Source organism: Bombyx mandarina, chromosome 04 (genome assembly GCF_030267445.1).
Source record: "Bombyx mandarina strain Sakado chromosome 04, ASM3026744v2".
Lineage (NCBI taxonomy): Eukaryota > Metazoa > Arthropoda > Insecta > Lepidoptera > Bombycidae > Bombyx > Bombyx mandarina.
Window position 1 is genome coordinate 4,299,235 of NC_143211.1, and position 24,809 is coordinate 4,324,043.

General features: G+C 38.8%; 3 protein-coding genes across 3 annotated transcripts; 1 reads left to right on the forward strand and 2 right to left on the reverse strand.

Annotated features, from left to right (window-relative positions):
* Positions 1–200: 200 nt before the first annotated feature.
* Positions 201–6,002, reverse strand: LOC114247165 (uncharacterized). Its single transcript, XM_028180036.2, has 6 exons — positions 5,705–6,002; positions 5,431–5,625; positions 4,652–4,789; positions 3,635–4,010; positions 2,626–2,740; positions 201–1,662 (listed from the first exon to the last, which is right to left on the reverse strand). Exons 1-6 carry the CDS (start codon positions 5,885–5,887, stop codon positions 1,449–1,451), a joined length of 1,221 nt encoding a protein of 406 aa, XP_028035837.2. The 5' UTR covers positions 5,888–6,002; the 3' UTR covers positions 201–1,448.
* Positions 6,003–8,693: 2,691 nt separating this feature from the next.
* Positions 8,694–15,328, forward strand: LOC114247173 (lipase 3). The gene is made up of 5 exons (XM_028180047.2): positions 8,694–9,092; positions 12,151–12,349; positions 12,580–12,941; positions 14,080–14,238; positions 14,591–15,328. Exons 1-5 carry the CDS (start codon positions 8,955–8,957, stop codon positions 14,969–14,971), a joined length of 1,239 nt encoding a protein of 412 aa, XP_028035848.2. The 5' UTR covers positions 8,694–8,954; the 3' UTR covers positions 14,972–15,328.
* A 191-nt stretch (positions 15,329–15,519) lies between these two features.
* On the reverse strand, positions 15,520–24,510 carry LOC114247124 (uncharacterized). The gene is made up of 6 exons (XM_028179986.2): positions 24,034–24,510; positions 23,130–23,252; positions 22,006–22,791; positions 21,403–21,517; positions 20,692–20,849; positions 15,520–15,619 (listed from the first exon to the last, which is right to left on the reverse strand). Exons 1-6 carry the CDS (start codon positions 24,256–24,258, stop codon positions 15,581–15,583), a joined length of 1,446 nt encoding a protein of 481 aa, XP_028035787.2. The 5' UTR covers positions 24,259–24,510; the 3' UTR covers positions 15,520–15,580.
* Positions 24,511–24,809: the final 299 nt, after the last annotated feature.

Here is a 24,809-nt window from a genome sequence, read left to right on the forward strand (position 1 = left end):
GAGGGCTCACAAAAGCAAAATAACTTAAATATTTTTAAAAATATTACTATGGAAAATTTCATTATTTATAACTTAACTGTTATTACTTAATGACATCGAGACACAAAACATACACAACTTTATCTCAAATCACAAAAAAATTAGTAATTTGTAGAAGCATTTTTAAATTCATATTTCTCACAAAATACAATAATAAAATATTTTTATTTTTTCATTCTTCGTTATTATTAAAATTTCTTTTCGGAGGGTTCAAGTGTCATGATTAGGATCTTTTAAAGCGATTTATATTAATTTTAGTTACTGTAGACAGAACAAAACTACATATAATCTGAACCGTTTGTGTTGAATGTTATTTAGCTTCAATATATATTTATTTATTGTAAATTTATAACAAATCTAGAATGCTATAGGAATATAAAAATCTTTAATTAAAAGAAGCTAAGGATTTGAACACCCATATTCAAATTTAATTATTAGGAGACATACAGCGTAATTTATTAAGTTATCTATTCATGTTCGTTATTGCAAATTTTGTAGTTTGACTTGAAATGGGTTTTTTTGAGTACATAATCAATAAAAAAATTTAAAAACCCAAATTCAACCCAGTCCCTCGATTGATTCATTCATCGTCCTACTGAAATCCATTGCTGGACATAGGACACTGCTGAACCTTTCCCAGTTTCGCCACAATAACTGGTTCTGACTTGAAAGAGTCCAGCGGTCGCCGGGTCATCGGCCCACCTTGGTGAGACGCTCTTTCGTCACAATTTGAATATAAAAGTACAAACAACACAATACACTTTTTTCTTTCATAATCTCTTATTTTCGATGAGATCACAAGCATTTAAAACACACAATTAATTTTAAGGCTATTGAAAACCATTGAATGTGTTCGTGACATTCCTATGGCACATGTCATCATTTATGGCATCTTTGGCCCAAGCTACTACTCACGGTTTGTGAATATGATTATACTACACTGGAAACAAGCTAAACATCTTATAAATAAAGAGAGCTTTAAATCAAAGTACAATATTCAATCAGCTTCCATAGGATTTTTATAACATTCGCTATAGTGCCCTTATATGACACAAATCTAAATGATATCCTGTCATATTTAATTTACATCTAAGCCGTGCTCACTTAAATGCCAAAGTGAACCTTAAGATTATAATATTAAATTATAAGACCAGATAATATCACTGTCAATATTACGAAATAGTATTTTTTTGTTAATAATAATTAGAAGCGTACATTAAAATATTTACGGTTAAGAGAATTACTATTATTATTACAATGAGCAAAAAAGTTTAAATGAACGGATGGATTTTGTATTTTTAATGTCGAAACGTTACCTCCATAATAGATCTATACTAAAAAACTTGTTGATAAAAAAATCAACGGATGACAAAATCGTAGATATAAGAACACGCTGTATATGACGTACCCTATGTGCTTTTGTCGCTGACGCTGCCGTCCATGCTGACCTGGCCCAGCAGCTGCGTCACGCTGGGCTCGTTCATGGTGAGCACGGCGTGGGCTTCCACCATCACCACCAGCGAGTTCCGCGCCTCCTCGTGCGGGACGCCGTGTGCTCTGGTCGCGTGGGAGTACCACGCGCCGGTCGACGCCAGTACCGACACGCACCATTTACATGACAATCTGCAATAATTCAGGCTTTTCTATTTTATTAATTCAAAACCCTCTCGACGCATGTTCTTCACTACATAGTATAAAACAAAGTCGCTTTCTCTGTCCCTATATCTGTCTATCCCTATGTATGCTTAAATCTTTAAAACTACGCAACGGATTTTGATGAGGTTTTTTTTAATAGATAGAGTGATTGAAGAGGAAGGTTTATATGTATAATAACATGCATTAAATAGTGGAGAAATCAATAATAAATTATAGTTTCAGAAGCGAAGCGAGGGCGTCGCTAGTGTTAAATAATACAAGAGCGTTGACTTGTCCTTCAATTATTAAAAAAAAATATTTTATTGCAAAAAAGCGTGGGGTGCTTTTCAGGATATTATCAAAATAACCCTTCTAACTCATATCTGTTCATAAAATATTTATAACTACTGATACCATGCATCCCACTCTTTTTTTTTACAATAAAATCACTTTTTCTTACACTATTTTTAATTGAAATATATTAAAAATTATTTTCTATTTTTTAGTTGGATTTTATAAACTAACTATTTATTTTTCATTTTTAGTTGAATTTCAATTTTTTCAATTTTTTTTTAAATATTGAATTGTCATTGGTCCTTAATAAGTATACAAAATTTCGAGTTAATCCGACGTTTTGAAGGGGGTCAAAATCATCTTGAAAGATTCTGTTACAAAAATAAATACGTCTGAAGCTATTAAAAGCGTATTAAAATGGTGAAACTTTGCCCGAATTAGAAATGTAATTTCAGTAACATGATATTTAAAAAAAAAATGCTAATTGAAAATAAAACAATTGAATTACATTCACTATTGTCAATAATAAGAATACATTGATATTCCTGAAAGCGTTGTGCTTTCAATAAGAATAGTAATTATTGAATTCCATTTAATGAAACTATTAAAAACATCAGTCTTGTCTAAAGATGTACTATTATAATGTGAAATAGTTACTTGTTAGTGAGATGCCTAGATTTGACATGTCTCCTTCGATACCCCCAGCTGTTGTAGACTCGTGGACAAAACGGACAAGGAAATGAAGGATTCGCATAACAGGTGTTACTTTTATCTGAAACATATAAACATCCTTTAAAGATTGCAGACTAACAAAATACCTAAAAATTCACTTTTTATAGTCCCCTTCATTAAAAGAAAAGCTTACAGCTCGTAGAATACCTGAATCTTAATTCACACTTTGAGATATTCAGTGGCTGACAATACTTATACACTTCTCACGGAAACAAATGAAAATTTCTGAAAACGGTTCCCAACTGTGAAAACTAAAATTAACAGAAAGTTAATTGAAAAACTTAAAGGTGATAATATTATTAATGAAAATCTAGTGTCAAAGGGTACTTGTAGGCACTTCACAAGCTGTAGTCTATGTAGTACTATAGTTGCAGTCATTTATAAATTTATATAGAACTGTTGTAAATAAGAAAAGAAATATGTAAAATAATGTAATTTTTTTATTTATTGCTTAGATGGGTGGAAAAGCTCACAGCCCACCTGGTGTTAAGTGGTTACTGGAGCCCATAGACATCCATAACGTAAATGCGCCACCCACCTTGAGATATAAGTTCTAAGGTCTCAGTATAGTTACAACGGCTGCCCCACCCTTCAAACCGAAACGCATTATTGCTTCACGGCAGAAATGGGCGGGATGGTGGTACCTACCCGCGCGGACTCACAAGAGGTCCTACCACCAGTAATTACACAAATTAGAATTTTGCGGGTTTCATTTTTATTACACGATGTTATTCCTTCACCGTGGAAGTCAATCGTCAACATTTGTTGAGTACGTATTTCATTAGAAAAATTGGTACCCGCCTGTGATTCGAACATTGGTGCATCGCTCAACACGAATGCACCGGACGTCTTATCCGTTAGGCCACGACGACTTCAGAATTATAATAAAAATTATATTACATCAATGGCTGTCCTTTGTCCACATGTTACTTACCTTTACAATTTTGAGCCTCACTAGAAACCACATTCAAATTCTCAGTCGTAATACTTAATGATTCTACTATTGTTCCACTTTGGAGAACGGTTTCAACTTCTTTATCAATCTCCAAACTATCTTTATCATCTTCAGTGCTAACTGTATTTTTGTCATTAGAACTCAAGCTGGGTTGTGTACTGCTAACTTCACTTATCCATTTTTTAATGTTACGATTATTAGGTCCTGTCGTACAAACTGATTTCGTTGATATTTCACTATTGATACAATATTTTTTCTCTGTCTCTTCAAGTAAAGCAATGTCGGTGTCATTAGTATTATCTCCGGAATAATCGGTGAGGGGTGAATCAATTGGCTCCACTTTTAAGACAACATTCTGAAAATTTAACAAACCACTTCTTATGCGAGCTTTGTTTACAACACTAAAACGAAAATAATTGAAGCTTTAAATTGATACCATCAATCTGCAACTAATCTTCAATACATCACACCATCAAAAAAATAGTAGTGAAAAATAGTATACACTTTTATTTATACAACATTTTATATATAATATTATTTATTTTATTACCTTATTTACTATTAAAATAAATATTAGGCATATAAATAAATTTAAACCTTCATTTAGTTTAACAAAACATAAAACCAAGATTCACCACAGTTAGCCTCATGTTTTTCTCTAATATGCAATGAATTTTATGTTCGGCCATTTTTATCATACATTCCATCAAACTAAGACAAAAATAGTTGAAGAGAAACTTGTTTCAAAAACATGCAATTCTTTTTTTAATGTTTAAACTCCAATGTTTTATTTTTGAGGCTGTAGTATTTAGTGCAAGCATTAATGATTTACGTAAATATATTTTTAGTACTTCCAATAATAGCATCACCAATTTTCTAAATGATTCCAATACATTTATTTTTTTGCATTTATTGCATTTATTTTTTTGATTTATTTCTATCATCTTTAGTAAACATTATTTTGTTCATATGTTCATGGTTATGTTAGATACTCACAGAAGTTTTTGATGCATCTATTGTAATACTAGTGTTAGGTGGAGTCTCAAGTTTTGTAGAAATTTTCTTGCATTTATTATTATTATCTTCATGTTCACTTTTCTTACGTTTTTTTGGTTGTACTGATCCAGCCGATTTCTAAAATCATAGAAAATCAACATCACTTACTAACATAATATATAAAGGCATGAAAAAATATGTTTTTATAGACCAAACTAAAAAATGGAAAATAAATTTATATGTAAAAAAAGCATGGCATGTGTGGTGTCAATAGTTATAAATATTTTATTATCTTGATTATCATTTTGATAAATCTTAAAAAGCACCCTAGGCAATTAAACAATTTCTGTAGATGGAGACCTAATATAATTTTAAAAGTGTAAAACAAATTTGGAAAATAGAATTTGTTCCAATTAAGTGTTACTTATTATGGGTATACCATATTATAGGAAGAAAACAAAAAAATATTTTAGTTGTATTTAAAGGTACATTATTTTTTATTGTTACATATACAAATCATCCAGAGCCAATACATCATTCATTGGAAAAAATGTAATATTAGTAAATATGAGTACCTAATATTTGTAGCATTAACATGTTAGCATCACTTTTGTTTAGATCAACTTTCTCAGTTATACAAAGAAACTTGTTTTATAAAATATGATATTTTTTCTAATATTTATGGTTGTCTTAACATAGTTACTAACACAGCATCGATGATTCATTCATGAAGCATTCATGAACCGAGTACATTGAGCATTCATGAACCGAGTACAAACCTCATCTTCTTTGGTGGCAGCTTCACTCCCAGTGGACAGGCCACATACCCTCAATATTTCAGCAGTCTTCAATAAAATAGGAAGGAATTCTTCAGTCACGTTAACTTCGCCATTGTACATAAACGTCAACAAAGTCTTTAATGAGGCTGTGTTGATATCATGTAACACTATAATTGGATCTTTGTGGGGGTTTTGCTGTGAAAAAATGCGTGGGCGTCAATTATTATATTTATTAAAAATTAAACGATAAATAATATAAAAAAAATAGAAATACCTGAAATATTGATTTGAAAACGGAACTGTTCGCTGATAGTATCACTTTATGAGCTTTAAAACACTGCCCATCCGAAACCAAAGTAACATCGGATAACCCTTCATCTCTATAAAGTTCTTTCACGTTTGTCAATATGTTACTCTGATAACCGTTCCATTTCAGACTTATTTCTTGATTTGCCATATTCTTACACTAGTTTCACATCGAGTTTGGCATAATTTTGTAGAAGAAATAATAGAAAAACACAAATCGACATCAAACTCAACAAAAGAAAACAATGATACAGATTAAAAATGTTACTCACAACAATCAATGTTTTTTTTATTTTTTTGCGGCCGTTGGTAACTTATGTTTTTAGGCTGAGTTCTGAAGTCGTCGTGGCCTAACGGATAAGACGTCTGGTGCATTCGTGTTGAGCGATGCACCGGTGTTCGAATCTTAGGCGGGTACCAATTTTTCTAATGAAATACGTACTCAACAAATGCTCACGATTGATTTCCACAATGAAGGAATAACATCGTGTAATAAAAATGAAACCCGCAAAATTATAATTTGCGTAATTACTGGTGGTAGGACCTCTTGTGAGTCCACGCGGGTGGATACCACCACCCTGCCGTGAAGCAGCAATGCATTTCGGTTTGAAGAGTGGGGCAGCCGTTGTAACCATACTTGAGACCTTAGAAGTTATATCTCAAGGTGGGTGGCGCATTTACGTTGTGGATATCTATGAGCTCCAGTAACTACTGTACACCAGGTGGGCTGAGAGCTCGTCCACCCATCTAGGCAATAAAAAAAAGGCAAATTAGGTTTTTTTTCCTAGTATTCTTAGTAAAAAAACGGCTCTTTATTGAAAGTTCAATTGGCTTTTTCAAAGAGCCACACAGGCAGTATTATACTCCAAATCAACACACTATATTATAGTATTTTGTTATTGTGACAATGCACTATTTATTCCCAATAATCAGTCATTACATATTACTTGTTTAAAAGTAGAGAAACCCCCACTTACGAATTAAAAAAATCAGAGACCATCGCCCTTCAGGTCCCACTAAAAAGTTAGCTTTCACTTAATTTACTTTTAATAGTGCATTTCTGCACTTCTGCAGTCTGTATTTTTTATTAAATATTATTATAAATTTAGAGTAAGAGGTAGACCTAAGAAGAAATGGATGTATTGCATGAAAGACGACACGTGTAAGAGGGGAATGAGCGAAAACATGGTATATGATAAAAGAGGATGTAAAGTGAAAACATGTTGCGCCGACTCCAAGTGACTGGGAGAAGGGCAGGAGAAGGATTACGTGATTTTTTTTCTTTAGGCGATGCCATTGTTGCCAGTGTTGAGTTTACAAAACATTCAATTATTACATTCATCTAAAGGCATGCTATTGGTATGTGAAGCATAAAACTGAGCGGAAGAAAATGAAGTTGATTTGTTTAAAGTTGTGATGAATGGAAATGAAATTAAATAAATTATTGTCCCAGTAGGAAATTTAATGAAAGATCAGTGGACTCTTTGGAAAACTCTTAAGAACCACGTCCAACGATTGTTTCATTTTCCAACTCTTAAGCAATTTCGCAGATTTGAACGATTAATATAAAACAATTTATACATTAATATTAAAACACATTTATATCTGAGGAAACATTAAGTTAATAAAATAAAACAAATTCACACAACGACGCTTCGGCCACTTCTGCAAGTTCACCATCTGGTGGAAGGAGGCGAACGCGCCAGAGAAACAGTGCTCCCATTTCTCAGAACCTATTCATTTTCCAATGCAATTAACACTTCGCGATATTTTGGAAAGGCGTTTACTCGTAGTTCCGAAAACCACTTAGCACTCAAATTATATATTCCTTCCTGCCATAATAGCTAAACCACCAACCTGCCTATTTCTGCCGTGAAGCAGTAATGCGTTTCGGTTTGAAGGGTGGGGCAGCCGTTGTAACTATACTTGAGACCTTAGAACTTACATCTCAAGGTGGGTGGCGCATTTACGTTCTGGAGGTCTATGGGCTCCAGTAACCATTTAACACCAGGTGGGCTGTGAGCTCGTCCACCCATCTAAGCAATAAAAAAAAACATTAAAATATAGCTATAACTTTTGCGATTAAGAAATAAAACAAAGTGCCGAATAGAAATTAATATTATTTTGTACCTACAGCAAAAACAAGTACCTAGACAATGAGCGGACATTATGCGCATCAACAATTTACCATCTGGTTATTGAACAATATAAACCTTTTTGTCTATATCAATACCGAAGTTTGAAACTTGATGAGTTTTAAAATTAATTAACCTTGGCTCTACACTTCGGTTAACGATAGAAGCACCTGCGTCCGTTCTAACATAATCAGATAAAAGGTCGTTTAATAACTAAAATAGGGACACACTTGTTTTATCTTTGATGAAAACTATTAATACTGTACCTATTAATTGTTATCTCACCTTCATAACGAGTGGTTTCGTAATACTGACACTTATCGGCATTTAATATTCATCCAAGGCTGTGTCGACAGCGTATGTTGTTTTTTGTTTATTGTTAAGATTGTTATGCATAGATGAACAAACTATGTTGATGGCAAAAAGTCACGGTGTCGCAATCCGATCATATTTAATTTTGTACATACGATGCGTTACATGTCGCGAAAGGTAAAGAACAACAGCGTCACATTATAAGACTTGAGGGTGAAGAGGATAGATTGACGAAACAACTCATGGTCAAACTGGTCTTATGTGGATACCAAATCACATCGATACCACAACACGAATGTTATCACAACCATGACATGATCGCTTCAAAGCAAAGAGACAGTGGTGGTAAGAATTCGTGTGTGCTCATGATCGATTCTGCGTCGAGTGATTTACATACAATTCTGTTTACATTAATGTTATACCTTCATACTAGAAGCGGCTTGCGTTTTTGCCAAAAAAAAATTAATCTAATTTGACTTCTGAGAGGTTCAGCTGTTAGAGTCATATAGCTAAAACTTTCTAATAATTCCAATAGGTAAATTATGAAATTAATCGAATAAATAGTGCAATTACATAATACAAAATATTTAAATAATAACGTAATTTTGTTTAATAACAGTAGTAAACATGATATAGAAACGCTTAAGCGCAGCAGCTTGTCTTATCTTTATCAATAAGTCATGATATATCTCTTGTGAAAGAATCCAATACATTTCAGTCAATCGACCACAGATCGCCTGGATTGTCGTTGGCTTGTAGTAACACTAAACCATGTTTAGATATTTTTTAACGACAATCTTAGTTTTCTCTTATAATTACTGCTATGCAGAAATATCAGATGAAATCTTTTATAGAAATATTCAGAGGATCACTGATCCAAGTATACTGGAAGATGCGCGTTTAGATACGGTAAGTTTACAAACATCGCTTCTACAGAATCAGATGTGAGTTACAAACTTATACGTTAAGTCATTAACATTGCTGGTAACAGGTCTTAACACAAAGGAGACAAAAATTCTGGATAATTTTTATTTTTATTATAATTGTTTTCTGGATATAATAATATATAATAATATCACATACAATATAAATACATACCTTTTAATATTTAGTGCTGTTTTCTCAAATTTAAAGCCTAGCTTGAGACTATAACTTTATTTATTTATTTGTGAGTATATTTTACATAATAAAATATGTTTTTCGAACTGGGCGCTAAAAAGGTATTGCACCGCGGGCGCGAATTAAGATCGTTACGCCACTAATTTGGAGTCAGTATTTTTGAACCTATTCTGTTTACGTTTTTTTACTTTAATAAATTTTCATTTTGGGACTGTTAATTATGGAACGTTTATTTTATTCTAATACGTAAAAACATACCAGTTCCCAATTCAAATCTTCAGAATTATTCTACTCCATTCTATCGCAGACTAAATTCCATAGATGTGTATGTTTGTCTCTATTTAGCATCACATTTCGAGTGTCGTTTCCGTTTCGTCGCATTTTACAAGGGTGAAAGATGTTTCGTAAAATTTAAATGTAATTGTATTGGCTAGATATTTAATTTCAGTTAAACAAAGCCTGTTTCTTTCGAAACATTTCAGACCTCTAATCACAAAATGAATAAAATTTGTATTTATTTTCTAATTTATACATCTATAACGAAAGTACATGCGCGCTTGCTATTTCAAAGGGGAAACTCTACACGAATTTCCTGCCGCGTTAGGAGGAGAAATCTCACAGCCCCGATCACCCTTTGGTCAACCTATTTCCTGGGCCAGGAAGGTCAAGTACCTTGGATTCACCCTGGATGTATCCAAGACATTCTGCCCGCATATTAAAACAGTTCGCGACCGTGCCGCGTTTATTCTCAGCAGACTTTACCCCATGATATGTAAGCGAAGTAAAATGTCCCTTCGGAACAAGGTGACACTTTACAAAACTTGCATAAGACCCGTCATGAATTACGCGAGTGCGGTGTTCGCTCACGCGGCCCGCACACACATAGTAATCCTCCAATCCCTACAATCCTTTTGCAGGTTCCGCAGGCTCCGTGGATCTGGGCCTTGAATCGATCCGCAAACACATGAAGTCAGCGTCGGAACGCCACTTCAATAGGGTTAGGCGTCATGATAATTGCCTTATCGTTGCCGCCGCTGACTACTTCCCGAATCCTGATCACACAGGAGCCAGTCACCGTCGTCGCCCTAGACACGTCCTTACGGATTCATCAGATCCAATAACTCTTGCATTAGATCCCTTCAGCTCCAACACTAGGAGCAGGCTAAGGGATCCCGGTAACCGTGCAACCGTGCAACCTAACCCATGCATCAGCCCGCTGAGTTTCTCGCCGGATCTTCTCAGCGGGTCTCGATTCCGATACGGTAGTAGATTCATTCGCGAAGCGTCTGCTCTTGAGTTGTTAGGTCCCCTCGGAGGCGCTCGGGCAGCTGTTAGCCAATTCCACCCCCCTTGGCTGAGCCTTTGCTCGCCCACCTGTCTTGGTGGAAATGGAAAGGCCTCCGGGCCACTAGTAATCCTTCAATCATAAAAAAAAACATTCAGCACGAAAGTACATACATAAGCGCGAAATCCGTAGGCAAAGTAGAAAATAAACACATGAATCTAGGGTATCTTTTGAAAAATTTGTTTTTGTTTGAGTTTGTGGCAGAACGACAGTGTTTTCAGATCTAAACCTTTTTTTCTTCTTTGCAATCCGCTGGTAGCTTAAGGGGGCTATTTCAGCTAGGCCCGGACGGATAGGTGAGCTCACCGGCTCAACCTGAGAGAATTTACTATCCTAGCAATGGCAGTACTTCGTGGAATCTACCCTCAGAACGGAATCGCGACCCACTGAGAAAATCCGGCAAAAAACTCAGTGCGGTGTATCTATGAGTTATTTAGTTGCTCGCCGAACCCTCTTGGTCGTGATCGATGAGTTCGAAGAGGAAATCTAAAACAGTAGTTAAAACTAATTAGCGGCTTTTGATTATTTAAATAAAGCCTTCAAAACGTACACCATCTTAGTCACATAAAATATTGAATTATTATGTAGTTTTCAATTTCACGTTAAGGCCAATGAGTGGGGCTAAAGCTTATTTTAAAACGCGATTAACGATCACTTCAAAACAATTAACAAATCGATCACCTAGCGCAAATGGATCTAGGCGAAAAGGCTGCCTTATGTTACACATCTATTCTGTTTGAGGTCATTATTATTTTTGATTAATTATACGTTATCATAGTATTCTACCGTTTATTCTCAGAGAAACTCTTAGAGATGGTACGTTCCTGTCCTTTTACCTTCGAATCTCTGGTATAATGGTTTTGGAGCAATCATCCTCCCACGTAGGTTGAAACTCTAAAAGTAACTTTCCCTATCGATATTTTCGGAATGCTATGACATGTTTTTCGTCTAAGTAGGCTCAACAGAGTACTTTAAAATAGACAGAGGCACGACGGTGCCTCTTATCATTTTTGGAACCCATGGGTGGCAGTGACCTCTGACACCAATGACCATGAAGATGGGAACATTGCGTCCACATCGGGCTGCTAAGACCAAACTAATTTACTGGTACCTAAAAATACGTTTCAGTGTCATCGTGGCCTAATGGGTAGGACGCCTCGTGTCCCTTTTTCTAAGTAATTCCACGATGAAGGCCTACCATCATGTTATAAAAAAAAATGAAAATATTTACAAAGTTAGGGACTGGTGTTAAGATTTAATGTGAACCACTTTGTACCGTCATTCTAACTACATCCGGCTCAAACCGGTTTTGTGTTCAGTTTCAGGAGATTCTAAGTTCTTATTTCACGGTCGCCACATTGTAACGTCTACAAACTCAGGTTAAAATACAACAACTTATAAGCTGTGAGGTCTTCTACCTAAAAAAAGACAAAACCTATCCACGGTACAAGTTTAAATCAATAAAATATATCAAATAATTAATGAAAATGTCTTTCAACGCAGTTCACATTAATCCGTAAATACGGTTACCCGTGCGAAATACACAGAGTTTACACAGAAGACGGATACATATTGGAAATGCATAGAGTACCTAACGGCAAATACAACGCGAAAAAAGGCCCCAAGCCGGTTGTGCTCCTACAGCATGGACTACTGTCGTCCTCTGCGGAATGGGTGCTTATGACCCCCGGGAAAGGTTTAGGTAAGTTTTCACAGCACGTAAGCTTTCCAATAAATCCGTTAATAAACTATTTTCACCTTTTTAAGACTATAATAAATAGCACGTGCTCCTAAAGTACTTATTCGGAAAATAGCTAACGATTTAGATATAACTATTATCAAACTATAATTTAAATATCAACTCCAGAACAAAAATAGTTTCGTATACAATATTATGTTTACCGTTTCTTAGTTTTTCGTAATTATTTTCAGCATACATCTTAGCTGAAATCGGATATGACGTCTGGATGGGAAACGCTAGAGGAAACACGTATTCTCGTCATCACAAATCCTTAGTGGCCACTTCCTCAGAGTTTTGGAAATTCAGCTGGCACGAAATAGGTTACTACGACCTGCCCGCAATGATAGATTACGTCATCAAAGAAACCGGTGCGCCTAAAATTCAGTATATTGGATTCTCTCAGGGCACCACAGTGTTCTGGGTGATGACGTCCACTCGGCCGGAATACAACGACAAGGTTTCGGCTATGCAAGCTTTAGCCCCGGTCGTGTATCTACGAAACGTGAGGAGCCCTCTTGTGAAGGCCATTGCTCCATTTACGAACACTTTGGAAGTTAGTTAATCCTCTTGTACTTCTAATTAATTATACCAAACACTCAACTCAATTGAATTGTTCAAATCCAAATTGTGTTACGACGTTTGCCCATTTGTTTTGGTACCTTCGAACAGTTACGTGTATTACAACTGTAAAAGTTTTCTTTGTTAACTCGCCGTGCCCTGATCTAGTCTTTACAGCTCAGGGCACATTAGCAGCTATAAGTGATTATTAGAGTCTACAGACTTCAAGCAGCTGCGAAGTAAGCCACTCATCTCGATGCTATTGAAACTACTGCGCTAAATGGAAATGCACATATTACGCAAAAATAGAAAGGTAGTAGCGTAGTTTTGCTGGTGCCGTACCGGTGGGCAGAACCACTAGGCCTTTTTCTGCTGCAAATCAGTAATACCGGTTTGATGGGTGGGTACAGCCGTTATACAATACAATTGAGGACAAAGACTAGTGGTAGTAAAGATTGGTGGCTTTTGAGATTGCAGATTGGTAACTTCACGGCGTGATATCGATAGACTCTGGTAACCAGCTAACAAAATCCAAACCTGAAATACTCTTGATAGGAGTTATAGGAATAGTTGTAAGAAACAGTACTGAATGAAAACCAATTTTTCTAATAAAATACGTAGTTAGCAAATGTTCACGATTGACTTCCACGGTAAAGGAATAACATCGTGTAATAAAAATCAAACCCGCAAAATTATAATTTGCGTAATTACTGGTGGTATAAGAGGTCCCACTCTTGTGAGTCCACACGGGTAGGTACCACCGCCCTGCCTATTTCTGCCGTGAAGCTTTAATGCGTTTCGGTTTGAAGGGTGGATAACTATACTGAGACCTTAAAAGTTATATCTCAAGGTGGGTGCCGCATTTACGTTGTAGATGTCTATGGGCTCCAGTAACCACTTAACACCAGGTGGACTGTGAGCTCGTCCACCACCCTAAACAATAAAAAAATAAATAAAAAAAGATACACTATCTACTACTGAGAGCGCATAATCGAAAAGAAGTTTCTAGTACTAGCTTAAGAAAGCCACTGTCGCATACCCATATTTTCGGATTAGCAGCCGGTCAGACGATTAATGTACAATCCTCTAGTCAGAAAATTGTTTTAGTTGTTACACTGTTTTCAATTTTGCAGTTAATATTCAAGTTATTGGGAAAAAACGAGCTATTACCGAACGGCAAAATTAACGAACTTGCCGGACAAACTGTATGTGTTGAGGAAGCTATCACGCAGTTCCTTTGTACAAATCTATTGTTCCTAGTCTGTGGTTTCAACGAGGAGCAATTGAATAAAGTAAGCAAATTTTATAGTGTAGGCTTGGAAGCCTTTTAAAGAATCCAAATTAGATACCAACCAAATCGTTCCGATCAATACCAGTCTAGAATGGGGATCGCAGCGCATAAAATAAAACTTCCAGTGTTCCAAAATCTTCTGTTATAATAATAATAAAAAATTAATTAACACTTTATTACGCCCTGCTCATTTTTTTAACCATCTTCGCCATCTCCCTTTTTCTCTGTCATTCTCAAATCTCTAATAGTTTTTTCTCTAATAGTCAACCTGTACTGTCTGTTGTTATTTGGAAGAGTACCACTAAGGTGAATTAGTTCATTGCGAATTAACTTTTCGTGTCTTCTCATTACAGACAATGCTGCCAGTAGTGATGGGCCACACTCCAGCGGGCTCATCCACAAGGCAATTCGTACACTTCGGTCAGATTTACAAATCCGATGAGTTCTTACAGTTCAATCACGGGTGGATAAAGAACAAATTCGTTTACGGTACATTTAGACCGCCCGCATACAATCTGAGCGCGATTCGGACACCTGCATTCCTTCACTACGCTGACAACGACTGGCTGTCGACACCGAATGACGTACATAGATTATCAAGATCCTTGAAATCCGTCGTCGGCAAGTTCAAAGTACCCATGCCAGAATTCAATCATTTAGATTTCGTTTTTGCCATCAACGCAACGAACTACATATACTCCAGATTAATAAACATAATGGAACAGTTCAAGTAGACAGTGAATCATCAATCTATACATATGAATAAAATTGGAGTGTCTGTTTGTAATATTGAAATAACCGCTTTTTACTACATGCATATGGATATATATACGCTACATACACCAAAATAACATTTTTTACAATTTTTCTCTGTCTGTCTGTCTGTTTGTTCCGGCTAATCTCTGGAACGGCTGGACCGATTTTGATGAGACTTTCACTGATAGGTAGCTGATAATAAAAGGAGTAACTTAGGCTACTTTTTTTAGACTAGCTTCGCCCCGCGGCGTCACCCGCGGTACAACAATAATCGCAGGTAACATCGCGAGACTCAGCTATCACTAATAAAATTTAATGTTTCCGAAGCGTAGCGAGGGCGGGTCGCTAGTTGATAATATTAAAAGCAATTTTACGGTTTCCATGACAACAGAGACCATAAGGTATTCGAAACGTTGGAAATAATATAATTATGGTGAATAACGCAACATTAAACGGTAAAATTACTTTTAATTGTATCTACTACTTGCAAAAACCGAAGAAAATACTGTTATTTAAATATATATTTTTTATTGACTAAACAAAAAAACATTGACGAATTAAATTGATATGTTTTTATATTCGGGCTTTTATTGTTGTACGATTACATTTAAATCTTTCATTGATACCTGTGGAGTATAAAGCAAAATTATTAGTGTCCGGTTGCTGTAACGTTTTTCGAGTAGGGGCGTGATATTTTCTTTATGTTTCAGTAACCACTTAAGCCTTCGTCAAACAGAACGCGTAATTAGCGCGCGTCGGAGCGCTAAACTGACGCCGCGCTATGACGCCGAGATGTGTTGTACTACTATGGTAACATACCGTCAAACAGAGCCCCAGCCCAGACATCAAAGCCTCGGCACCCTCTGTGTCGCAGGCTAAGCCAGCGTTCGTTCCGGCGCCGGTGCCCAGTGTCTCGGCCTGGGCGAAACCGCTGCCGTACACGAACACGGCTACAACTCCCTCCTCCGCGATTCGTCCCGCCCCCGCGACTCGTCCCTCTCCCGCGACTTGCCCTCCGACCGCGTCCGACAATCTCGCTTTAGCGATCGACTTCTTTCAGTCGATCAACTTTGAGCGCGTTAACGCTTTGGGCGACGCCATTCGCGCTGCCTCCACTGCACAACACTTTATCGCCGTTGTGCAAGAATACGCCGACGTATACGCGTCATTAAATACGTACGTCCTCCCCTCACTCCGCCGGTAATCAATGGCGTATATAAGTAGAATAAAGCCCCTATCCGTAACGATAGGATTTTTTAACGCTTACGGTCTCGCAAATCAACGTGATCAGGTTTCTGACTTTTTGCGTGACCATCAAATTGATATCTTTTTAGTGCAGGAGACCCTACTTAAGCCCGCGCGCCGTGACCCTAAAATCGCGAACTATAACATGGTCAGGAACGACAGGCTCTCTGCTCGTGGTGGTGGTACCGTCATTTACTATAGAAGAGCCCTGCATTGCGTCCCGCTCGATCCTCCCGCGCTCGCTAATATCGAAGCATCAGTGTGCCGAATCTCACTGACGGGACACGCGCCGATCGTTATCGCGTCCGTTTATCTTCCACCGGATAAGATCGTTCTAAGCAGTGATATCGAGGCGCTGCTCGGCATGGGGAGCTCTGTCATTCTGGCGGGCGACCTAAATTGTAAACACATCAGGTGGAACTCACACACTACAACCCCGAATGGCAGGCGGCTTGACGCGTTAGTCGATGATCTCGCCTTCGATATCGTCGCTCCGCTAACCCCGACTCACTACCCGCTAAATATCGCGCATCGCCCGGATATACTCGACATAGCGTTATTAAAAAACGTAACTCTGCGCTTACACTCGATCGAAGTAGTTTCAGAGTTAGATTCAGACCACCGTCCCGTCGTTATGAAGCTCGGTCGCGCTCCCGATTCCGTTCCCGTCACGAGGACTGTGGTGGATTGGCACACGCTGGGCATCAGCCTGGCTGAATCTGATCCACCATCGCTCCCGTTTAACCCAGACTCTACCCCGTCCCCTCAGGATACCGCTGAAGCCATAGACATCTTAACGTCACACATCACCTCGACATTAGATAGGTCATCGAAACAAGTTGTAGCGGAGGACTTCCTTCACCGCTTCAAATTGTCCGACGATATTAGGGAACTCCTTAGAGCTAAGAACGCCTCGATACGCGCCTACGACAGGTATCCTACCGCGGAAAATCGTATTCGAATGCGTGCCCTACAACGCGACGTAAAGTCTCGCATCGCCGAAGTCCGAGATGCCAGATGGTCTGATTTCTTAGAAAGACTCGCGCCCTCTCAAAGGTCTTACTACCGCTTAGCTCGTACTCTCAAATCGGATACGGTAGTAACTATGCCCCCCCTCGTAGGCCCCTCAGGCCGACTCGCGGCGTTCGATGATGATGAAAAAGCAGAGCTGCTGGCCGATACATTGCAAACCCAGTGCACGCCCAGCACTCAATCCGTGGACCCTGTTCATGTAGAATTTGTAGACAGTGAGGTAGAACGCAGAGTATCCTTGCCACCCTCGGAAGCGTTACCACCCGTCACCCCAATGGAAGTTAAAGACTTGATCAAAGACCTACGTCCTCGCAAGGCTCTCGGTTCCGACGGTATATCCAACCGCGTTATTAAACTTCTACCCGTCCAACTCATCGTGATGTTGGCATCTATTTTCAATGCCGCTATGGCGAACTGTATCTTTCCCGCGGTGTGGAAAGAAGCGGACGTTATCGGCATACATAAACCCGGTAAACCAAAAAATCATCCGACGAGCTACCGCCCGATTAGTCTCCTCATGTCTCTAGGCAAACTGTATGAGCGTCTGCTTTACAAACGCCTCAGAGACTTCGTCTCATCCAAGGGCATTCTCATCGATGAACAATTCGGATTCCGTACAAATCACTCATGCGTTCAACAGGTGCACCGCCTCACGGAGCACATTCTTGTGGGGCTTAATCGACCAAAACCGTTATACACGGGAGCTCTCTTCTTCGACGTCGCAAAAGCGTTCGACAAAGTCTGGCACAACGGTTTGATTTTCAAACTATTCAACATGGGCGTGCCGGATAGTCTCGTGCTCATCATACGGGACTTCTTGTCGAACCGCTCTTTTCGATATCGAGTCGAGGGAACCCGCTCCTCCCCACGACCTCTCACAGCTGGAGTCCCGCAAGGCTCTGTCCTCTCACCCCTCCTATTTAGCTTATTCGTTAACGATATTCCCCGGTCGCCGCCGACCCATTTAGCTTTATTCGCCGACGACACGACTGTTTACTATTCCAGTAGAAACAAGTCCCTAATCGCGAAGAAGCTTCAGAGCGCAGCCCTAGTCCTAGGACAGTGGTTCCGAAAATGGCGCATAGACATCAACCCAGCGAAAAGTACTGCGGTGCTATTTCAGAGGGGAAGCTCCACACGGATTTCCTCCCGTATTAGGAGGAGGAATCTCACACCCCCGATTACTCTCTTTAGTCAATCCATACCCTGGGCCAGGAAGGTCAAGTACCTGGGCGTTACCCTGGATGCATCGATGACATTCCGCCCGCATATAAAATCAGTCCGTGACCGTGCCGCGTTTATTCTCGGTAGACTCTACCCCATGATCTGTAAGCGGAGTAAAATGTCCCTTCGGAACAAGGTGACACTTTACAAAACTTGCATAAGGCCCGTCATGACTTACGCGAGTGTGGTGTTCGCTCACGCGGCCCGCACACACATAGACACCCTTCAATCTCTACAATCCCGCTTTTGCAGGTTAGCCGTCGGAGCTCCGTGGTTCGTGAGGAACGTTGACCTACACGACGACCTGGGCCTCGAATCTATCCAGAAATACATGAAGTCAGCGTCGGAACGGTACTTCGATAAGGCTATGCGTCATGATAATCGCCTTATCGTAGCCGCCGCTGACTACTCCCCGAATCCTGATCATGTAGGAGCCAGTCACCGTCGACGCCCTAGACACGTCCTTACGGATCCCTCAGATCCAATAACCTTTGCACTAGACGCCTTCAGCTCTAGGAGCAGGCTTAGGGACCTCGGTAACCGTACTCGTCGAACTCGACAAAGAGTTCGCCGTGCAACCTAACCCATGAATCAGCTCGCTGAGTTTCTCGCCGGATCTTCTCAGCGGGTCGCGATTCCGATCCGGTAGTAGATTCATTCGCGAAGCAGCTGCTCTTGAGCTGTTAGGTCTCCTTCGGAGGCGCTCGGGTAGCTGTTAGCAAATCCCACCCCTCCTGGCTGAGCCTTTGCTCGCCCACCTGTCCTGGTGAAACTGGAAAGGCCTCCGGGCCACCAGTAATCCTTCAATCATAAAAAATAAAAAAAAAAAAAAAAAAAAAAAACAGAGCCCCAGCGCTATAAGTACGCAGCGCTCTGTCGCGGCGTTAGGACGCTTTGACGTTAGGCGTTGTAATTTTTTACAAATTTTATTTTAGCGTCCGAGTGAATGTGTATTAAAATACTAGATAATGCCCGAAAAAATGATATAAATATTTAGGAAATACCCGTGCTTATACAATACCACATCTGAATCACTCGATTTCTTAATACTTTTAAATTTTTGCACTGCTATCGAAAGGCACTATGATTTGGCGAATGCGTTGCGTCAAGGAGCATTAGACTCATCTAGTCAATTAGAAGAGCGCGACGTTAAGTACGCGGCGCTAAGTACGCGTTCTGTTTGACGAAGGCTTTATGCTACCAGTGAATATGTAGGAAAAAAACATCTGTTTTATTTTAATACGATTCTTGAATTATGATCATGATCTTAATACATATATACGTTACATAGGTACCATGCACCGGATGCAGTCATTCAAAAATAGCATAGAACCCTACTTCTATCGTAGTAGTAGTACCAACAATTAATTTCCCTAACTTACGTTTTGAAGAGTAGGTACTTGGACAGTAAATCTATTAAAACAATTGTGACTAAAACCTCATGTTGCGAGATTTATGGGCTCCGGTAAACACATAACGCCAGGTAGACCGTGATCAATTTATGCAAGAAAATAAATTAATACAAGCTTCAATCTGATGCTGCAAGGTGAGTGGCCATGTTCACGTGGCGATCTATGTATTAGCACAATCAATTTTTTAACACCAGTGTGCTTAGTGCGAGTCTTTTAACGTTCTCGATAGCGTAAAAGTTAACTCAAATTTGTATGGAGTTGGAACGTTTTCCTACGTTTGCCGCTAGGGGCGCTGTTCCAAGTGCATACAAATTCGCACTAAGCACACAGGTGAGCTTAATATTACGACGATACATCCACAGACAATGAATTCGTATCGAGCGATGCACCGGTGTTCGAATCCCGCAGGCGGGTACCAATTTTTCTAATGAAATACGTACTTAATAAATGTTCACGATTGACTTCCACGGTGAAGGAATAACATCGTGCAATAAAAATCAAACCCGCAAAATTATAATTTGCGTAATTACTCCGAGTCCGCACGGGTAGGCACCACTGCCCCGCCTATTTCTGCCGTGAAGCAGTAATGCGTTTCGGTTTGAAGGGTGGGGCAGCCGTTGTAACTATACTGAGACCTTGAACTATATCTCAAGGTGTGTGGCGCATTTTACGTTGTAGATGTCTATGGGCTCCAGTAACCACTTAACACCGGGTGGGCTGTGAGCTCGTCCACAAATCTAAGCATTAAAAAAAATAAAAAAAATACATAATCACGCACTACTTACGTAATTGGATTCCAAGCTGGACACACTCGAACACGAAGGAGCTGACTTACTAGACGTCACGTTTTGGAATCCATTTTGAAAGTCAGATTTTACTAAAGTGTTTTTATCGTTGACTAAACTCATCTCGCGCTTAAATATTTCGCCGAAAGTATTGTGTACTGTAAAATTCAAACAAGCACGGTTTTAAATTTAAAACTGCTGTCGAATGCGAAGACAATTAGTATACTCTACATTCAAAGTTCGAATCACATTTTAAACAAAAATTTCTTGCAGGCAGAAAACGTAACACAATCGAACGACGCGATCAAACGCCTGACCTTAATATTATAGTATCTGTATGCTTAGTGCGAGTTTTTTAACGTTCTCGATAGCGTAAAAGTTAGCTCATATTTGTCAAGTATGGAATGGGATCGTTCGCCTACGTTTGCCGCTAGGGGCGCTGTTCCAACTGCATACAAAATTCGGTTAACTTTTACGCTATCGAGAACGTTAAAAAACTCGCACTAAGCACTGACTCTGGTATCTTAAATATTGACCTGATGACAGGGTATAGCTATGTTCCTTTTGAGGTTAAGCGTCCACTAAATACAAATTTGTAAAAAAGATTAAGAACATTCTAAAAGTTTTATAAAGTTACCAAAGTGAAATTCGGAATTGGGACACTACAATAGTTTGGCTGGTTGCTAGGTGTTTGATTTAAAAAAAACCAACCTTTTGTCAGAAAACGCAAAGGATTTTCTTTACTTGAACGATTTTCATCTGAATCACTCAAAGTTGTGACATTCGTTTTGTGTAATACTTTTAAAACTGACACCTGTTTAAAATTCTGAAACATTTAATGACTCTTTCAATTGCATTTTTCGACTTACATCAGATGCTCCCCCCGATCCATTAACGGTGCTTTTAGGCACCACAAACACCGGTCACCGTCCTCGTCGAACCCGTCGCTGGCGACGAAGGGCACGACGAGCGAATTAACCCATAGACACAGCCCACTGAGTTTCTCGCCGGATCTTCTCAGTGGGTCGCGTTTACGATCCGGTGGTAGATTCTGCGAAGCACTGCTCTTGCTAGGATCAGTGCTAGCAACACTCCGGCTTGAGCTCACCTACACACGTTAGGGTGAAGCTGAAATAGCCTCTCAAGGCTATTAGCATAGGTAGAAAAAAAAACAGGTGCAGACGAGATCTGTCTTAAATATAAAAGAAAAAATGTGGGTTTGATGAAAGAAACGAAAGCGAATATTGATCTTTGTACCAATGGCAACTTTACTGGCGCGAAAGAGTGTCCAATCAAAGCTATGCAGTATTTTACCTTATTGCAACAATTTTTCATCGTTATCACCATTTCTGATTCCAAATTGTTTACTGAATTTCCATCCTCGACACTGTCATCGAAAGGCTTTGGCAGCAGTGATAGATCATCCATTTCAAAACCACTGCGGCTTTTGTTGTACAAAGCATATTTCCACGGGTGGGTTTCATATATATTGCGCAATTCAATTTTTAGCGAATCATTCTCCGCTTTCAGTTTTTCGATTTCGTTCAAATGAGAATCACATTTCTGGTGTACGTTATCAATATGCTCCTTGTCTAATGTTAATGGTCCAAAGTCTTTTAAAAAATCGTTAGCTTCGCAAGCAACGTCGACCAAGTCCAACCTGACAGAAGTAGACTTATTCAATTTTCGTCGCGTTTTTCTACGCCCGATAGTTGAAGATTTTTTATTGCATTCTTTGTTCAAATTGAACTGATGAGATGTATTTTTTACATTCATAGTTTCGTCGACTTTTTCATGATCAACAGCTCGAGAAAGCACAAGATCAACAGCACATTTGGGTGCTTTAGAAGAATTGTTGTTTGAATATGGCGTAGTTTTTTTTATAAGTAACACATCGTCGACGATGTCTTTCTGCCATGTTCTAGTAAGGGATCTAATGCTCTCAACGCGAATGTAAGTAGCCGGATGCAGTGTGGATTGCTCACGGTTAGAAGTTTCTATATGAAACAGTTTTTCAATAATAATTTTCCAAAACATTTTTATGGTTTTTAATACTTCCAAGCATTTATCGCAAGGCCAATGGCTCGTTTCGAATTCTTCCTATAAAAGCGTATAATAAAATATATTAAAGCTAAAACAAAAAAGTTAAATTCTTGCTGGATCGATCGATAAAAACTATCCTAATATTACAAACATATTTCATCACCTCATTTATCCCAAAACTGTGTCTAACTGTATCTACCTAACCGGTGTAATCCCTATTACGACCAATAGACATCACAACGAAAGTCTCTAGACTTGCTCAAGAAGCAGAAAGGGTCATGATGTTGTTATAGATAACAACCTCATCAATCAGATCAATGTCGTAAGATTATTGGATAACAGCAGAAATAGATCGAGAGATCCATGTGCGGGATCTATACCCATTAGTTACCTACTTTAACAAGAAAATCTTGCACGCTTTGGTTGTTCTTCAGACATTCCTTCATGATGTGACAAGACGTGCAGATGGTATCGAGCACGATTTTAGACTTGCAGTTGGGTTGGCATCGAGGCGCTAACTGAAAACAAAATCTATTACAATATATTAAAAAACAAAGGCTGTATTAAAGTGCCGTTCTTATTATTAAGCCAAACTAAATAATTAGGTAATTATACCACAATTTTATTGGTTCTTGTTATCTCGTTTTTACCATCGCACCGCCCGCCACTGGAGTAGAGTTCATCCATACTACCTGGAGCCACTGCGGTCATCCACAATGCGTCTCCAGAGGTCTTTTTTGCCACGTACCATCCGGCTATGGAATGAGCTCCCCTCCACGGTGTTTCGGGAGCTTGTGGAGAGTATTAAGCGGTAGGCAGCGGCTTGGCTCTGCCCCTAGCATTGCTGAAGTCCATGGGCGACGGTAACCACTCACCATCGGATGGGCGGTATGCTCGTCTGCAAACAAGAACAATAAAAAAAAAATATACGCGTGCATATTTTCAAGTTCATCTTAAAGTTGGTTATATTTATGTTACAAGATTACGTTAATAGATAAATACAATTGAAGCTAATCAAATATTATTTAATGAGGACGAAAATCTTCATAACATAAGACTCCCATCTTTCTCTAAAGTTCGAGGTCTCGACGGTCTATTCTGGCTTCAGTCTAACTGGTGGGCGTGCTCATGGAACTCCTGAAAGAATCTGCTATTGACTGCCCTAGCAAGAACAGTGATCTACAATCGCGAAGATCGGGCCAGAAACTCAGTGATTGCGCTGTTACCGTATTCATTCACCCACATAATGCAACAAGAATCCCTTGCCATGTCGATCTACATGTTATAATTTCTACTAACCCTTCCACTGGTCTTACAAGTCATGATTTTCAATAATGTGACCAAAGTGCGAACCGATATGATATACACCGGCATATCAGACCTCATCCAATCTCTAAGATACCGATCGCGCGCCTTTTCATCGTGGCTCCAAGCCCTGAGGTCCGTACAGGATTTGTACGATTTAATTTTACCTTCGCTACGTCCGAAAATGTGCGAATTGATGTTATTCACTGAATAATTCATTGAGTTTTGATTATCATATTGCCCATACTCACTAATATTGTCTTTTTGCACAGTGATTTTGAATAAAAGTATTGACGTACCTAACTAATTTTTAATTTTGACAATGACATTTGTGTATCTGTATGAAATATAATAGAAAGAACTTTCCACTCTGCTCTATAAACTCCTCTCTCTATTTTATTATATGCATACCTTCATTGTTTTAAGATGGGTAAGCTTGAATGACGATAAGACGTATCGTGAGCTTGCACAACATCGAACCAATTTTCGCCGCGCAGTAATAATTTTTAAGACAACTTCCTTTTCATTGAACGTACTCAACACAAGAGGAACTCTAACTAATAAGTACATAAAGTTATTTAATTGTATGTTTTAACTATCTCTAACCAATTTTCATAGAAAAAGAAGAAGCAGCCGATTCTCTCCTGAAAAATCATTCTGTAAATATGAATGTAAAGCAGAGCGTAACGGATGGTCCGTGAGCCATCTCTGACCAGCCCGATAATGTACAACTCGACCAAGCTAGATTTGCACCTCGCATCGATTACGTC

What these genes read in the sequence shown, in the direction of transcription:
- LOC114247165 (XM_028180036.2), bottom strand. Translation starts at nt 5,887, where the DNA reads ATGGCAAATCAAGAAATAAGTCTGAAATGGAACGGTTATCAGAGTAAC. An exon ending in CTGCCACCAAAGAAGATGAG is followed by an intron (nt 4,790 to 5,430) that starts GTTTGTACTCGG and finishes CTATGATTTTAG; the next exon opens with AAATCGGCTGGATCAGTACA. An exon ending in TGAGGCTCAAAATTGTAAAG is followed by an intron (nt 2,741 to 3,634) that starts GTAAGTAACATG and finishes TATATGTTTCAG; the next exon opens with ATAAAAGTAACACCTGTTAT.
- LOC114247173 (XM_028180047.2), top strand. Translation starts at nt 8,955, where the DNA reads ATGTTTAGATATTTTTTAACGACAATCTTAGTTTTCTCTTATAATTAC. An exon ending in GACCCCCGGGAAAGGTTTAG is followed by an intron (nt 12,350 to 12,579) that starts GTAAGTTTTCAC and finishes AATTATTTTCAG; the next exon opens with CATACATCTTAGCTGAAATC. An exon ending in ACGAGGAGCAATTGAATAAA is followed by an intron (nt 14,239 to 14,590) that starts GTAAGCAAATTT and finishes TTCTCATTACAG; the next exon opens with ACAATGCTGCCAGTAGTGAT.
- LOC114247124 (XM_028179986.2), bottom strand. Translation starts at nt 24,258, where the DNA reads ATGAATTATTCAGTGAATAACATCAATTCGCACATTTTCGGACGTAGC. An exon ending in CTTGTAAGACCAGTGGAAGG is followed by an intron (nt 23,253 to 24,033) that starts GTTAGTAGAAAT and finishes TTTTGTTTTCAG; the next exon opens with TTAGCGCCTCGATGCCAACC. An exon ending in TTTGCGTTTTCTGACAAAAG is followed by an intron (nt 20,850 to 21,402) that starts GTTGGTTTTTTT and finishes TGAATTTTACAG; the next exon opens with TACACAATACTTTCGGCGAA.